At 40.2% G+C, this 15,471-nt stretch overlaps 1 protein-coding gene across 2 annotated transcripts in view; it reads left to right on the top strand.

Annotated features, from left to right (window-relative positions):
- Positions 1 to 15,471, top strand: part of LOC129720852 (nucleoside diphosphate kinase 6) — a 124,005-nt gene that overhangs the window by 51,127 nt on the left and 57,407 nt on the right. The window contains exons 3-4 of one of the 2 annotated variants that reach the window (XM_055672686.1): positions 11,036 to 11,231; positions 11,344 to 11,944. The exons of the other annotated variant lie outside the window; for it this stretch is intronic. Of the exons in view, the coding sequence (XP_055528661.1) occupies positions 11,036 to 11,231; positions 11,344 to 11,407 (260 nt within the window). The 3' untranslated portion in view covers positions 11,408 to 11,944. Of the gene's footprint in view, positions 1 to 11,035; positions 11,232 to 11,343; positions 11,945 to 15,471 lie in introns of those variants that run through there. 2 annotated transcript variants of the gene reach the window in all.

Here is a 15,471-nt window from a genome sequence, read left to right as displayed (position 1 = left end):
GCAAAACCTGCCGGTAGTGCCGAAGCGAACCGCTGCCGAAGTAGTCGGATTACCTATCATTTTTTTTCCCTATGCAACCATCGCAAAGCATCTTGAAATAATTGTCTTCGGCTAGTAGTTCTCGCGAGTTGGGGAATAGGTACACACGAGTACACACGAGGAGAGTAGACGGGAGTGTGTGCATATGATCTCGGGAGTAAATGCGAGCAAGAAAGAAAGCGAGAAAGAACGAGAAATAGCTTGAATAGGAGAATTCTCTATTACTGCGCAGCGTTGCCAGGTCATTCTTTTAAAAATCTGGAAAAGGCAAAAAAAAAAAAATCTGAAAAAATCTGGAAGTCATTTCGTGGGCTTTTTGCGGAACAGAGAAAATAAAATCTGGATAAAATCTGGATCATTCATGAAAAATCTGGATAATTGGACATCAAATCTGTCTACTAGGTCATTCTTTTAAAAATCTGTAAAAGGCAAAAAAAAATCTGAAAAAATCTGGAAGTCATTTCGTGGGGTGAAAGGTAAATTCTTCGGATAAAAGTCTTGGGGTACGTAAAATTTGAGGCGACAAAATTGCAAAATTTCGCGCCAAATTTGAAGTGATGACCTTTTTGCGGAACAGAGAAAATAAAATCTGGATAAAATCTGGATCATTCATGAAAAATCTGGATAATTGGACATCAAATCTGTCTACTAGGTCATTCTTTTAAAAATCTGTAAAAGGCAAAAAAAAAATCTGAAAAAATCTGGAAGCCATTTCGTGGGGTGAAAGGTAAATTCTTCGGATAAAAGTCTTGGGGTACGTAAAATTTGAGGCGACAAAATTGCAAAATTTCGCGCCAAATTTGAAGTGATGACCGTTTTGCGGAACAGAGAAAATAAAATCTGGATAAAATCTGGATCATTCATCAAAAATCGGGATAATTGGACATCAAATCTGTCTACCTGGGTACATGTTCAAACATCTGGATAATCCAGCTAAATCTGGATACCTGGCAACGCTGAGTACTGTGTGGAAGCGGCATCACCGAGAACCTCACATGGGGTGTTGCATGCCGCTTACGAGCGAGACTAACGAAACTGAGTGTACATTTTTGCAACGCGTAGAACTTTTTCTGACATTCTCTTTCACTTAGGTTGTCAATAAATCAGAATTTATTTCGGGTTCATTGGTAGCCAAAGATTGAAAATTCGCCAAGAAATCACCGAGGTATGAATTTATCAAGTATGGGTGTTGATTTTTTCCCGTTGATATGGGTGTTGGCGGTTTTTTCCCTGTTGGGTACTAATTTCTTCGAGCTTGCAGCACTCTAGCAGAATTCAATCGAACATTGTGGGTGTGTAGGTCTTGTTAAACCAAGCAACTTTGCAAACTTGCGTTTGAAAGTTTATCTGGATTAACATTTAAAAAAGTGAAAATACGCGGATTTTCTCTAAAAGGTTATTTATGCAGATTTTCAAATTAACGTGGTTTTTTACGCGAATATTTGAATTAAAGCGGTTTTTCAAGCGGATTTCTGAATTAACATGGTTTTTTCACGAGGCATGTATCCCCCTCGTAAGAAAACCCAAATGTATTTAAACCTTTTTCTTATGAATCAATATATTTTAGTAAAAATTATCTGAACTTTCCTTCAAAAATATAAAAAATTGAGTTAAAGATCCTACTCTGAAAAAAATTTAATTTTAAAAACAGAAAATGATTTTAGAAAATATCAGTGATCTCAGATTTTTTTAAATGAAGTATTTTAGATAGACAATTTAGTTGCCTAAAACGTTTTATGCGTTGCAAAAATGTACACTTTGACACCCACTCTTGAAATCCGAAACATTTTCGGTGTAGGTTGGTCACACCAAGTTCCCAAGTAATACTAATATAATGCTGTTTTCTAGTGAAATGAAACCGGTAATCAAAATTGATTCATTTTTCGTAAAGTTCTGGCCATTTAAAATTCGAGAGAATTTTATTTATTTCAATTATTTTGTCTACCTTAGGATATTTTTTGGCGCAACAATTTCGTTGATTTGGATTTTTAGTGGAACTAAAAATTGTTTGTTGGGTAACAAATACTTTTAACTTAAACAGTTCCAAGTTGAACTAAACAATTACCAGAGAATTACCAATAGACTGCCGCTATGCATGTCCATCATATTATAAGAGTTAGCTAGCCAAAGAAAATGCATTTTATTACATTTTCATATCATTGCTTTTTATGAGATGGTGCAAAAAGTTTGGATATTTTTTTAAAGTTCTCCACTACTAAGTTGTCGAATTCATCTGTTCTTAAGTAACTAAAATTTATAAATACCTTATTAGTTACCATTATTTCTCAGAAACTCAGTGACACCCGGGGCTAAAGGGCTATTCCCACTGCTTCCGTTCAGGGACCGGGCCGGGACCGGGCTCGTCCGGGACTTTTCATGCATTCACACTGCGCCGTGCTTGAATCGTGCCCGCGCTGCGCTCTGGCTGAGAAATGTTGGTGTGTATATGTGAAATAACGTCTTTCTCTTTTTTTCATACCGCTCACTCCGCGCGAAATATGTCACTACAACATACACGCATCCACCCGAGTGCCTTCCGTGCACTCTCCGGCCAACACAAAGTATCGTCGGCAACGATAGTTTTTCTCTCGCACTGCAGCAGCACGACGGCAACTCAACGCTGCCCCGGTCTGGGCACGGCGCGTCGGTGTGAATGCGTTCATAAGAACGCATGCAATCAATCTCAAACGAGCCCGGACGACACGCGGAACAGCCACGGCCCGGTCCCGGCCCGGTCCCGGAACGGAAGCAGTGGGAAGAGCCCTTAAAGGTTCGCCCGCACCACCCCCAACAATGCTTAATCTTGTCGAATAGCAGCACCCAACAAATACCTAGCGGCAGAAGCAACTCCTGGGGTAAGGTAGGTGAGGTCTCCTTCTTTTGGGTCTCCTCCAGTAACCAACCGCACTGACTTGTGCTCACCATTCTAATATCAATAATTATCGCTAACGTCAAAATATTAACGATAATATCGATGACCATCATTTATCGATATTATCGATAAGTATCGATAAGTTTCCCATCACTAATGTTGACACTAGCGTTGTGACCAGAAAAAACTATGAAATGTACATTCAAAAAGCGAGAAAGAAGGTTTTGTTTTAGTATTGGCAAAAATTTTGGTATAATTTGTGGCTCCCCAGTAGGGCTCGATGCATGAAATTGTTTCATCGAGCGCATAAGAGTACGTATAACAAAAAATCTGACCAAAATATTACTAACAGGTTTTCAGATAGCAAAGTGATTTCATCTTTATTAAGCACCATATTTGGACATAAATAACAATGTTGTGATAGTGATATAAGGACCTTCTGCTGCTAGTAGTGAATTAAACAACGAATATAGCAAGAGCTTGTTTTGGCGAATGCTTTTTTGTCAACATTAAATTCTGCGGCTTTCAAAATGTCTTTTAAATCATTCGCTTGAGAAGTATTCTCAGATATGCTCCCAAAAATTTTGGAAGCGGCAGATTTTTTTCGCAATACCGCGTTTATTCAAACATCTTTAAGCGGGTTGGGAAACAAAAACGTCGAGGTGTTTATTGAGTAGAAGATTTAGCCAGAAAAAAACCTCCGCCCTCCGAAGGATCCGGAATAACCGTAAAAAAGGGAAAATCTTCAATACTAGTCGTAGAGCGTTTCGGGTTTTTTCAAAATCTTTGCATGGTGATTTACTTTACGCATATTGACGCGGTTTTTTACAGTTTTTTACGCCGATTTTGACAAACTGTACAAAGTTTCAGCAAAATTGGAAATGACTGGTCAGCATCGAGTTGCGAAGCAGTGTGTCTCCTAATGGAGAGTGATATGTTTCTTTAGTTTTTAAATAGTTTATTTGACACGGCACGATACAATTTATGTTTAACTGAGCCTAGTACATTTTTTTTAAATTCTAAATTAGCAGGGAAAAGAGGGAGGCCTTTTTTTTATTCTCGCGGCCGACTACGAGCTAGTGGGGATTTAAGGTGAGAGGAGGGGAGTTACAATTTTGATTTCAACTATATTGAGTTATACGATTTATTTATTTGTACGTGGCTAACCAGTGATGTTCTATTTGAGCAGTTTTGATCTGAGGTGTCTGCGTAAACATAGAGATGCCGAGTCTTCGTTTTAGTGTCTCCAGCCGGGTGTATCATTCTCTTTCAGTTTGTGACAGAAATTGTATTCTAGCAAATAGATAAAAGAAATCAAATTTTAATGCCAGCGTTTTTTATAAACCCGTATAGCTGTGTCATGTACTGGAGATCACCGCTTCCCGGAATGTCTCTAACGGGTACGTTCGGTTGTTTTCCTCGGGCCCGAAGGGAATCTATAAGCTCAGACCTAACACCACAGTATTCGGTACACGACCAAACAACATGCTCGATGTCATGGTAGCCATCGCCACAAACGCAGTGATTACTGTCTACAAGCCCTATACGAAAGAGATGCGTGTTTAACGTATAGTGATTGGACATAAGTCTGGACATCACGCGAATGAAGTCCCGACCGACACCCAACCCCTTGAACCATGCTTTCGTCGATACCTTAGGAAAAATGGAATGTAGCCACCGTCCCAGTTCATCTGAGTTCCATGATGATTGCCAACTGTTGAGTGTTCTCTGACGCAAAATGCTATAAAATTCATCATAAGCAATTGGTCTTACATAAATATCGCCATCAATAGCACCCACTTTAGCTAAAGCGTCAGCCTTTTCATTGCCCGGACTGGAACAATGAGAAGGGACCCACGCTAAGGTAACCCGGTAATTTTTATCTGTTAAAGCACTTAACCGCCGTATTTTCCCCAGGAAATACGGGGTGTGCTTCACAGGCTTCATTGATCGCAGAGCCTCAATGGCACTGAGACTATCTGTGAAGATGAAGTAGTGGTCTATGGGTAGGGTTTCGATGATTCCAAGAGAGTACTGAATAGCAGCAAGTTCTGCGACGTACACGGAAGCAGGAGCATCGAGTTTGTAGGAGGCGGTAAAATTTTCGTGGAAAACACCGAAGCCAGTGGACTCATCTAGATTAGATCCGTCAGTGAAAAACCTTCTATCATAACTAACATGTTTAAACTTATTGGAAAAAATATTAGGGATCTCTTGGGGTCGCAATTGATCCGGGATACCAGAAATGTCTTGTTTCATGGTAGTGTCGAAGAATATAGCATTATTAGAAGTATCTAAAAGTGCGACATTGGAGGAATCGTATAAAGAAGGATTAATATCTTGAGCCATATAGTCAAAATATAAAGTCATAAATCTGGATTGAGATTGAAGGTCGACCAACCTCTCGAAATTTTCAATTACTAATGGGTTCATAACTGTGCATCGAATTAGCAACCGGTAAGAGAGATTCCAAAAACGATGTTTCAACGGAAGAATACCCGCTAGCACTTCAAGACTCATCGTATGGGTCGAATGCATGCAACCTAAGGCAATACGCAAACAACGATACTGTATTCGTTCCAGTTTAATCAAATGTGTGTTTGCTGCGGAGCGGAAGCAGAAACACCCGTACTCAATTACAGACAATATCGTTGTTTGGTAAAGCCTTAGAAGGTCTCCTGGGTGAGCACCCCACCAAGTTCCGGTAATCGTACGAAGAAAATTAATCCTCTGTTGGCATTTTCGTGTCAGATACCTAATATGGCAAGCCCAGGTGCATTTAGAGTCGAACCAGACCGCGAGATATTTAGCGACTAAAACCTGAGAGATCGTTTCACCCGTTAGTAGGAGCTGCAGCTGAGCTGGATTATGCTTCCTAGGAAAAACGACCAGCTCAGTTTTCTCCGGAGAGAATTCGATACCCAGCTTAAGAGCCCATTCAGACAAATTGTCTAAGGTATCTTGCAATGGTCCTTGCAGATCGTTAGCCTCGCTACCAGTAATGGATACAACGCTATCGTCTGCAAGTTGCCTTAGCGTGCATGAATTTGCAAGACATTCATCGATGTCACTGACGTAAAAATTATATAAGAGAGGACTTAAACATGAGCCCTGGGGAAGGCCCATGTAACTAATGCGGGAAGTTGTCGAATCGCCATGTGAGAAATACATATGCTTTTCTGACAACAAATTGAGCAAAAAGTTATTCAAATTTGGTGAAAGTCCCTGCGAATGAAGTTTCGCGCTTAAAACTTCTACAGAGACAGAGTCAAAAGCCCCCTTAATATTCATGAACGCAGAAGCCATTTGCTCTTTTCGAGCAAAGGCTAGTTGAATTTCAGTAGAAAGCAACGCTAGGCAATCGTTCGTCCCTTTGCCCCGGCGAAAGCCAAATTGAGTATCTGAAAGTAAACCGTTTGTTTCGACCCATTTGTCTAACCGTAAGAGGATCATTTTCTCCATTAATTTCCGGAGGCAAGAGAGCATCGCAATCGGCCTATATGAATTGTGATCAGAGGCAGGTTTCCCGGGTTTCCGAATAGCAATGACTTTTACCTCCCTCCAGTCATGCGGAACAATATTTAGCTCAAGAAACTTGTTGAACAAATTCAACATGCGTCTTTTTGCAGAGCCGGGTAGATTCTTCAACAGGTTGAATTTTATTCTATCTAACCCTGGAGCCTTATTGTTGCACGACAGGAGAGCCATTGAAAATTCCAACATCGAAAATGGAGGCTCTCCCGTAGTTACTAATAACGCGTCGCGAAGGGTTTTCTGTTCCGGTACGGAGTCCGGACAGACCTTTTTGGCAAATCGAGTATCCAGCGATCTGAATACTCCTCGCTTTCATTCGAAACGTCACGATTCCGCATGCGCCTGGCGGTATCCCAAAGAGTGCTCATCGCTGTTTCCCTGGACAACGCGTTTACGAACCGCCGCCAGTACCCGCGTTTTTTCGCCTTTACTAAGCTCTTCATCTGCCTGCCCAGTGCCTCGTACTTTCGAAGTAGGTTGACAGTGCCGTGCTCCCGGTAGTCCTTATACGCCGCGGACCTTCGCGCGTACAGCTCAGAGCACTCTTTGTCCCACCATTTGTTGGGAGGGCGCTGTCTAATCGTTACCCCGGGTATCGGATTCGTCTGAGCTTGAGTCGCGGCGTCGATTATCAAGCCAGCTAAGAACGCGTATTCTTCCTCCGGAGGAAGTTCCTCGTGAGTCTCGATAGATTGCGCTATAATAGACTCATAACACTTCCAATCAATATTACGTGTAAGGTCGTAGGAAATATTGATTGGGTTCGGGGGAGTTGAACCATTAGCATCTGATATAACGATTGGAAGATGATCACTACCGTGGGGATGATGTCGAGCAGAGGGATAGATCAAGCACGCTTTTACGTGCTGGAGGATTAGGTACACGTGTCGCTTCCCCAGTATTCAAAACTGTCATATTGAAGTCGTCGATCAAGTTACAGATTAAAGAAGATCGGTTGTCGTCGTACAGCGACCCCCATAGCGAACAGTGAGAGTTAAAATCTCCCAAAATCAAAAAAGGTGCGGGAAGCAATTCTGCTATATCCAGGAGTTGCTTCTGTTCAATCCGCGCGGATGGGGGAATATATAACGAAACAAGGCAAAGGTCTTTTCCTTTCATATTCGTTTGAATGGCAACAACTTCAATATTCGAGATCGAGGGGAGGTCGATTCTGAAAAAAGAATTGCACTTTTTGATCCCTAAAAGTACCCCTCCACCGTGTGAGTCTCGATCTCGACGAATGATGTTGAAATCGTGGAAATTAAGTTGGTCATTTGAATTGAGAAAAGTTTCACAGAGCGCGAACGCATCAAAATTGTATGTGTTTATCAAATGTGAAAATAAATCGAATTTGGGGATGATACTTCTGCAGTTCCACTGAAACACAGTGACGAAATTCCTAACCTCTTTCGACGTATTAGTCATCGAAAGATACGATAGCTGAAATGAGGGGCCAAGTTGCTGTGAGTTGCTTCAAATAGGTTTTCACTGTAGGGAGAAGGGCAAGAAGAATGTTTTGAAGGGGATCTGGTATGTTGAATGTTTTAAATATCCAGTCCACAATATCAGAGAATTTTATGAACCCTGTTTCTTTTATGTCTTCTGATCGAGAAATGGGTGCACGAGGGGTTTTTGGTGCCCCAGGAAGCGGTGGGTACTCCTGGTTTGATTTGAAATTAAAACCGGGGGGTATTTGCTTCGGTTTTTCTTCACCGCTTCCTTTCTGTGTTGTCTTATTGGTCATTCTGCTAGGGGTTATCTTACGACCTTTGCGAGAAAGATTAGGCGAGTTGAGCATTCTCCTCTTTCTAGATCCCTCTGGCAAGGCATAAAAACACCCTTCGACGGGATCGTCAGATGTACCCTCATCGGTTGGCAAAAAGGAAAAGATGTTTCCTGTCGAGCGTGGCTCAGCCCTCTTAAGCATTTCTGCAAAAGAGCGCTTTGATCGTTCCTTGAGGGAACGCTTAATTTTTTCCTCGCGCTGTTTGTACGCGGGACACGCCGAAAGGTCATGCCGAGTTCCTTCACAGTAAAGACACTTTTCAGTATCCTCACTGCAAGCGGTCTCAGCATGATTGCCTCCGCACTTGCTGCAGCGTGCCTTGTTGCAGCAGTAGGTGGCTGTATGACCTAACTGCTTGCAGTTTTGGCAATGCATGACCCTCGGTACGAACAGGCGTACAGGCAGACGAACCCTGTCCAAAGAGATGTAGTTCGGCAGTGCGGATCCGGCGAATGTTACACGGAAGGAATCCGAAGGGAAGAATTTCATCTTCCCTTCTTCGATGGATACTGAATGCAATTGCTTGACATCCAGTATCTTTACATTTTGAATCAGGGGGTTCTTGAAACAGCCAACCCCGTGACGCAAAATGTCATCGACCGTGAGGCTTCCTTCGGTAACCACACCGTCGATCTCCACGTCCTTGGCAGGGATGTACACGCGGTATTCCCTTGTAAAGAGCTCGTAGCTAGCAATTTCGTTTGCTTGCTTCAATCTACTCACGACAACTCGCAGTTTGTTCGGCCTCACCTTCGTAATCTCGGTTACGGCCGAAAACTGTTTTGCCAGGTCCTTGCCTATTTGTATAATGTTAAGAGGCTTCTTTATGGGCCTAAAGTAAACTACGAACGGACCTTTCGAAGCTTCTTCTGGGTAAGCTTTCACCCGTGTTGCCGGTACCCTTGGTACGGGGCTAGGTAGCGGGGAAGGTAGAGGGGAATTGATGGGGGAGATCTCAATCTCTTCCCCATTTGTTTCCACATCCAGGAATAGTTGCACCTGCATGTCGTCCATTTTGCGGGAGCGTTACGCTCTACCGCACACAAACGATAAATATTCGAATGTGGGGGGGTGGGGGGATCAAGTAGTTGATATTAAATTTTAAAAACAATTTTTCAAACTACAATGGATCAAAATAAAAAAAAGACAGTAATACTAATACTAATAACAATAGTAATAATAGTAATAATAATAATAATAATTATAACAATAATAATAATAATAACAATAATAATAATAATAATAATAATAATAATAATAATAATAATAATAATAATAATAACAATAATAATAATAATATTAATAATAATGATAAAAATTCTAAAGTGAATACTTCACCGAACGTCTAAGTCACGACCTTACGGCTGATAGTTGGATTAATCGAGTGTCTCCGCAGAACAAACAATGACGATCCAGCTTCGTGTTGTGACACAGTGGCCGTATCTTACACTCGACCTTGTAGATGCCACTTGTAGTTGACTTCCACTCGCTCGATCGTATGGTGGTCCGTGCTGCTTGCGGGGTAACAGTGGTGCGGGAGAATTATTCTTGCTGATATATCAGCAGCGTATCAGATCACTGGCGGGGTAGCCTGCCCCTACCAGTGTGCAGAAGATGTTTCTGCCGATATATTGCAGGCTATTGTTATCGCACACAAGAACTAATCGAAAAAAAAACACCCGTACGATAACTCGTGTGTTGTTATTTTGCGAATCAAACGGAGATGGAAAATTTGCGTCTAATCAAGACGAAAGCAAAACAACGAATGAGTGATATGTTCCTTCTTGGTAAGAATTTTTCAATCAGTTTCAAAAGTATTTGATAGAAAATGTGTTAAGTTTTTTAAGGTTCAACACTGTCTTCAGTTATCGGATCTAGTCAATTTTTTTTTTGAGAAAGTTTTTTTTCATCCCAATTGAATCCATTTTATTTTTTTATGCCATGAAAGAATTATCCTCGCGTCAAGAGATTTAAGAAAAACTTTTGTTGCCTAATTTAGGCAATCGAATCGTTTATTCTAGGCATATGACTATCGGATCAATTACTGTTTACTGGCATAAAATTATATTCATTAGCGTTAGAATAAAAGCAAGACAAAATTTGAGGATATTGCATTTAAAATACCAAAATTCACAGGAAAAGTTAAAAAGCTGTACTGTTCATACTTTCCCAGAATAATAAATTAAAAACAACAACAGGGTGCCTAGCACCTGCAAAACCTGGAACCGTGAAGGAATTTGTGTTTTTCGGGAAAACCTGGATAACTTAGAGAATTTATAGAGCAATCAAGGATTTTTTTTACTCTTAAGTTCCCCGAGTTTTTCAGGTTTTTCCAGAAAAAAATGCTATTCCCGTAAACTTTGGTGTCCTTAGCCAGCTCGGAAGTGCGTCAAAAGGCCGCATAGTAGTTGCTCGTCAGGTTCATCGCTTATTCGTTTGCTTAAAGGAACATTAATTTAAATCTCTAAGCTGGCTCAGGAAACCACAATTCACAGGAGCGGTTAAAAGGCTATAATCTTTAATTTATTTTTAGTTCAGGTTTTAGGAAAAACCTGTGTTAACAACTTACCCGACGTGTGCGATTACGTAACATATGTTTGAATATTATGTAGGATCGTTACAAACACAGGTAGGTACCTAAGCACTGAAAATGCTCAGCTCGTCAAACTGGGTGGAGGAGGGTATAGCATTTGGCCTGTTTGGTCTTATTCAGATTTTCGGTTTTTACACTGATTACTATGCGGTTCCTGAAAAAAGTTCGTAGACCCTTCTCATTTTTTCTCATTTTATTCCTTCGCGACTAGCACCAGCTGACGGTAGCAGCCCCCGATTGAATCGGTACGCAGCGAACGGTCTCACGCTCGGACTGTGCAAAATGCGCCGCGCCCGCCACGTCTCACCCTGCTGCACTGCTTCACTCCATCGCAACGCGGACGGCGACGAAGCTGTTATGGTTGTTATGGAGTCAAAAAGCATGCCAAACACGCTTCCAATAAATATGTATGTTCATAATAGCTTTGTATACCGATCTTGAGTTGTCGTTTTCTTCGCGTTTCAACACCTACCGCCGCGTCGTTAACTTCGTGTCTCTCTTTCCGGGCGTCTCCATCAGCGTAATGCGCGTCGTGATCGGCGGTTTTTGGACACGAGCTTTCGCCCTCCACCCCCCCTTTTGAATCGCGCACCACGGATAAGCCACGAGAAAAAAAAACTTCGTCGTGCTCATAAAAGCAGACTAGTAACAAAAGAGGCTCCTGCCCGATGGCGATCAGGTTGCCAATAGAGCCTAGCGTTATTTGAAGTCGTAACTGTCGGCACATTTCGTGGGATTCGGTCGGGCACCACCGATTTGCTTCACTAATGGAGAGACAACCGCAGACCATCATCGGGAGAAGGGGGCAGCTTGTCGGGTTAAACGCTTTGAGCTCTCGGGTGAGCCTCGAAATGCTAATGAATTTTCACACGAGCCACGATCGGGCAGAGCGGCAACCCTCTTCGTCCCACGGTGTGTAGTGCTAAAAGAAATCAATTAAATGCGAGCTGAGCGAATAGAAACGACTTACTTAATCGGATCAGCATAAAAGTCCTGCAATATTCTCGCTTGGCCGATGTTGTTATTTGCTTTGAATGTTTGCCCGGTAGGTATCTCGCAAAAAACGGTTAGAAAATAATAAAAAATATTAGGGTGTGGAGAAAAGATAGGAAAAGACTTGTTCAGCGAAAACACTAAAATATATTTTTTGAAATAAATAGTCGAAAATTGCAAACGGATGGCTGAGAGCCTTTCAGTAGACTAATTTGTGTACTATCATAGCAGGCCTCGAATTTCGTCACACTTAAATTGTTGCGAATTTATATAATTATTCAACTGACCGACATTCCGTATCTCAAACATAAGCATATCAACAAAGATGAACATAACAACAGAAAATAAAGTGATTTGCTGTTGATTTCATCGCTCTTTGCATTAATATATTTCGAAAGATTTTCATTCAACTTTGCAATGTTAGGTAAGTAGTGCGAATTCAACAGCAAATCACTTTACTTCGACGTGATTTTTATTTACAGTGTAAGAAAGCATTTTTTGCATAGATTTTTTTTTGCTTGCGAAACAATTCTTAGTCCTTTCTCAACGCTGGAAAATTTGACTCCTCGCTTTAATTAAAGAAATGAACATTAAAATTTAAGTTCTGGTATTTGTTTTTATCGATGTGCTTGTGCTTACGTCGTAATGATCACTTATTAATAATTCATACACAAAAACTTACATTTTAAATCATTTAATAGGCATCCATCAATGTTACGCATGATGATCTTTTTCGTTCATTAAAATGCGATTATCTTCCAATGGCCGTAGTAACTCTTTATTTATTTTATTTTATTTATTTTATTTCGTCAATCATAGTAGACTACATCTTAAAAACTATTGCTAACATCACAAATATAGTTATGTAATTCTAGTGTTCAATATTTTTCTAAGAGCATTTCGTGACATCGTTAAATCAATAACTTCACAATATTTATTGTAAAGACTCATCATACTATTAACTGGCCCGGCCATGGCATATTCTGTTCTATATGAATTTAATACGAAAATTTTTCGCGTTCTTAATGAGCGTGTAGGAGCATAAAAGTTGAGTTTTCCAAGCAGATTTTCCGAACTTATGCGTTGTGAAACTAAATCGTTGACAAGAGTTACCGAAGCAATTTCTCTTCTTTTTTCAAGCGTTTCTATATTAATAAGCATGCAACGCGATTCATAACACGGGAGAGGAAATGAATTCCAACCTAGTTTTCTTAGTGCATATAACAAAAACTGTTTTTGTACGGATTCGATTCTATTGGAATGGACGTCTTGATAAGGCGACCAAACAACACTACAGTATTCTAAGATAGATCTAACATATGTAACAAAGAGAGTTTTTATAGTGTACGGGTCTACGAAATGATAACTGAACCTTTTTATAAAACTTAGCATACTGTTGGCTCTATTGATAAACGTACTGTAGTGATCAATGAATGTTAACTTAGAATCCATAATTACTCCTTAATCTCTAATTTGATAACACCTTTCTACAACTTGATGTGCAAGAGTGCAACTGGCATGTTCATGATTTCTTTTCCTTGTGTAGGATATAATATTACATTTTTTTACGTTGAGATCAAGAAGACTTTTTTACACCAAATGTAGCAAATGTCAACCTCTTGTTGGAATTGTTGGATGTCTGATTTGTGTTTTATTTCCATGTACAGTTTCATGTCATCGGCATATATCAATACTTTGAGACGATTCAACACAAAGGTAACGTCATTAACAAATAAAATGAAGAGCAAAGGGCCTAAATGGGAGCCATGTGGAACTCCAGATGTCACTTTTAATGGTACAGAAAGGTGTCCCTTAAACCTAACCGTTTGTGTCCTGTTCGTCAAATAAGATTCAATCCATTTAAGTAGGCCTGACTCAAATTCCAGTTTTTTTAATTTGAACATAAGCATGGAAATATCTACTCTGTCAAAAGCTTTACTAAAATCCGTGTATAGAGTTTCCACGAAGTTGCCTCTGTCCATAGACGCAAGAGAGAAATCAACAAATTCAAGTAAGTTGGTAGCCGTAGACCTCCCTTTGTAAAAACCATGTTGGTTACACGTTATGCGATTCTTTACCTGATTAAATATTTTTTGGTTTACGATAGCTTCAAAAAGTGTTATTATTGATGCTGTTATTGTTGTTGTTGGAGTTGTTAATGTTGCGGTTGTTGTAGATGTTATTATTGCGATTGAAGTTATTATTGTTGCGGTTCTGGTGGTTGTTATTGCTGCGGTGGTTGTAGATGTTATTGTTGCGATTGTAATTGTCATTGTTGTTCAGGTGGTTGTTATTGTTGCGGTTGTTGTAATTGTTACCATTGCGGTTGTTGTTGTTAGTATTGTTGTTGTAAGCCTGTTGTCGTCGATTCCTCCTTCTTCTGGCTGCATCTGCATTCTTCAACTGTACCAAACGACGCCTTTTACGTTCATCATAATCTGTCCAATCCGCTTTCCAAACTTTTTTTGAACCTAGAAACCGCCAACCTGAATTATTGGCATTATCCAAATTAAGTTCTGTTGCCAAACTTGGAAGTGAAACAGGTGAAGCTATTGGGGGAGCGGCAACACTCGCTGACTTAGATCTTAGTTCTTCGATGCAGGATGACAGAGTTTTAAGTTCATCTACAATGTTTATCTCTAATGGATTGGTTTGTATTGAACAGCTGGTTGCTGTTGTTTAATTCGTTCCGAAGTTCGTTCCGAAGTTCGTTCTTGAATTCCGAAAAAGCAATGTTAACGAGCTGCGTCAGGTGATTTTTAAGTGAAGGCATAACACCAGCCACACTGTTGGCTTTGATGTTTGACGTTAGCGCTTGGTTTATTTGTATAAGTGACTTGTCGATACCCTCTAGAGTTTCTGGAATTGTGCTTGGTTGTTCGAGTTGGGTCACAAGTCGATGAATCACCTCTGTATTATCATCAATCAATTTCGTCAGCTTGTTCTGCTGTTTGGTCAACGTGTTCAATTCAAACGATGCCGTTACTAAAAGTTGGCAGGAATCGCAGCACGGTAGCAGAAATGCAGTTGGATCTACGGCTGGTTTATCTTGTATATCTTGTTTGTCTTTTTTAACGATACGCAGAGAACTTCTGCTTTTAGCAACTACTTCGGGGGGGCACGATACTCCCACACAGGAGGCATGGAATTTTCGATTACACCCTCCAACACACGACCAGAACACTTCGGCAATTTGATTCATTTTTACCGACACAAAAACACAACAAGCAAAATGAAAACTAAGCGAAAAACAATAATTTGATTTAAATTCGCGCGTGGATAGGAGCTACTTGCATGCAAGTTCTCCATAGAAACGCTGCTGATTGTTTTTATTTAGGAGTTTTCATTAACGATAGTTTACTGGGATCGTAAGCTTATAAATAGCAATGAAATAATGTTCTATATTATAACTATTGTTATGCGATTTTATGTCATTTTTGATATTTTATGTAGGTATATTTAGAATTTTTGAATCATTTGCGTGTCGTTTTCATGCACACTTATGTCTTCTTTTTTTGCGGTTTTCGGAATTTACGCGGTTGTTTTATGCGGATTTTCTAGGAAAGTTGTTTTTTCGCGGATTGTTTTTTGCATCTTTTAATTGTATTAGTATTGCACCATTTTGGATCTTTATTGTATCGTTTTGTGTAATTT

This window comes from Wyeomyia smithii, chromosome 2, assembly GCF_029784165.1.
Source record: "Wyeomyia smithii strain HCP4-BCI-WySm-NY-G18 chromosome 2, ASM2978416v1, whole genome shotgun sequence".
NCBI classification, from domain to species: domain Eukaryota; kingdom Metazoa; phylum Arthropoda; class Insecta; order Diptera; family Culicidae; genus Wyeomyia; species Wyeomyia smithii.
This window is presented reverse-complemented; position numbering and strand designations above follow the sequence as displayed.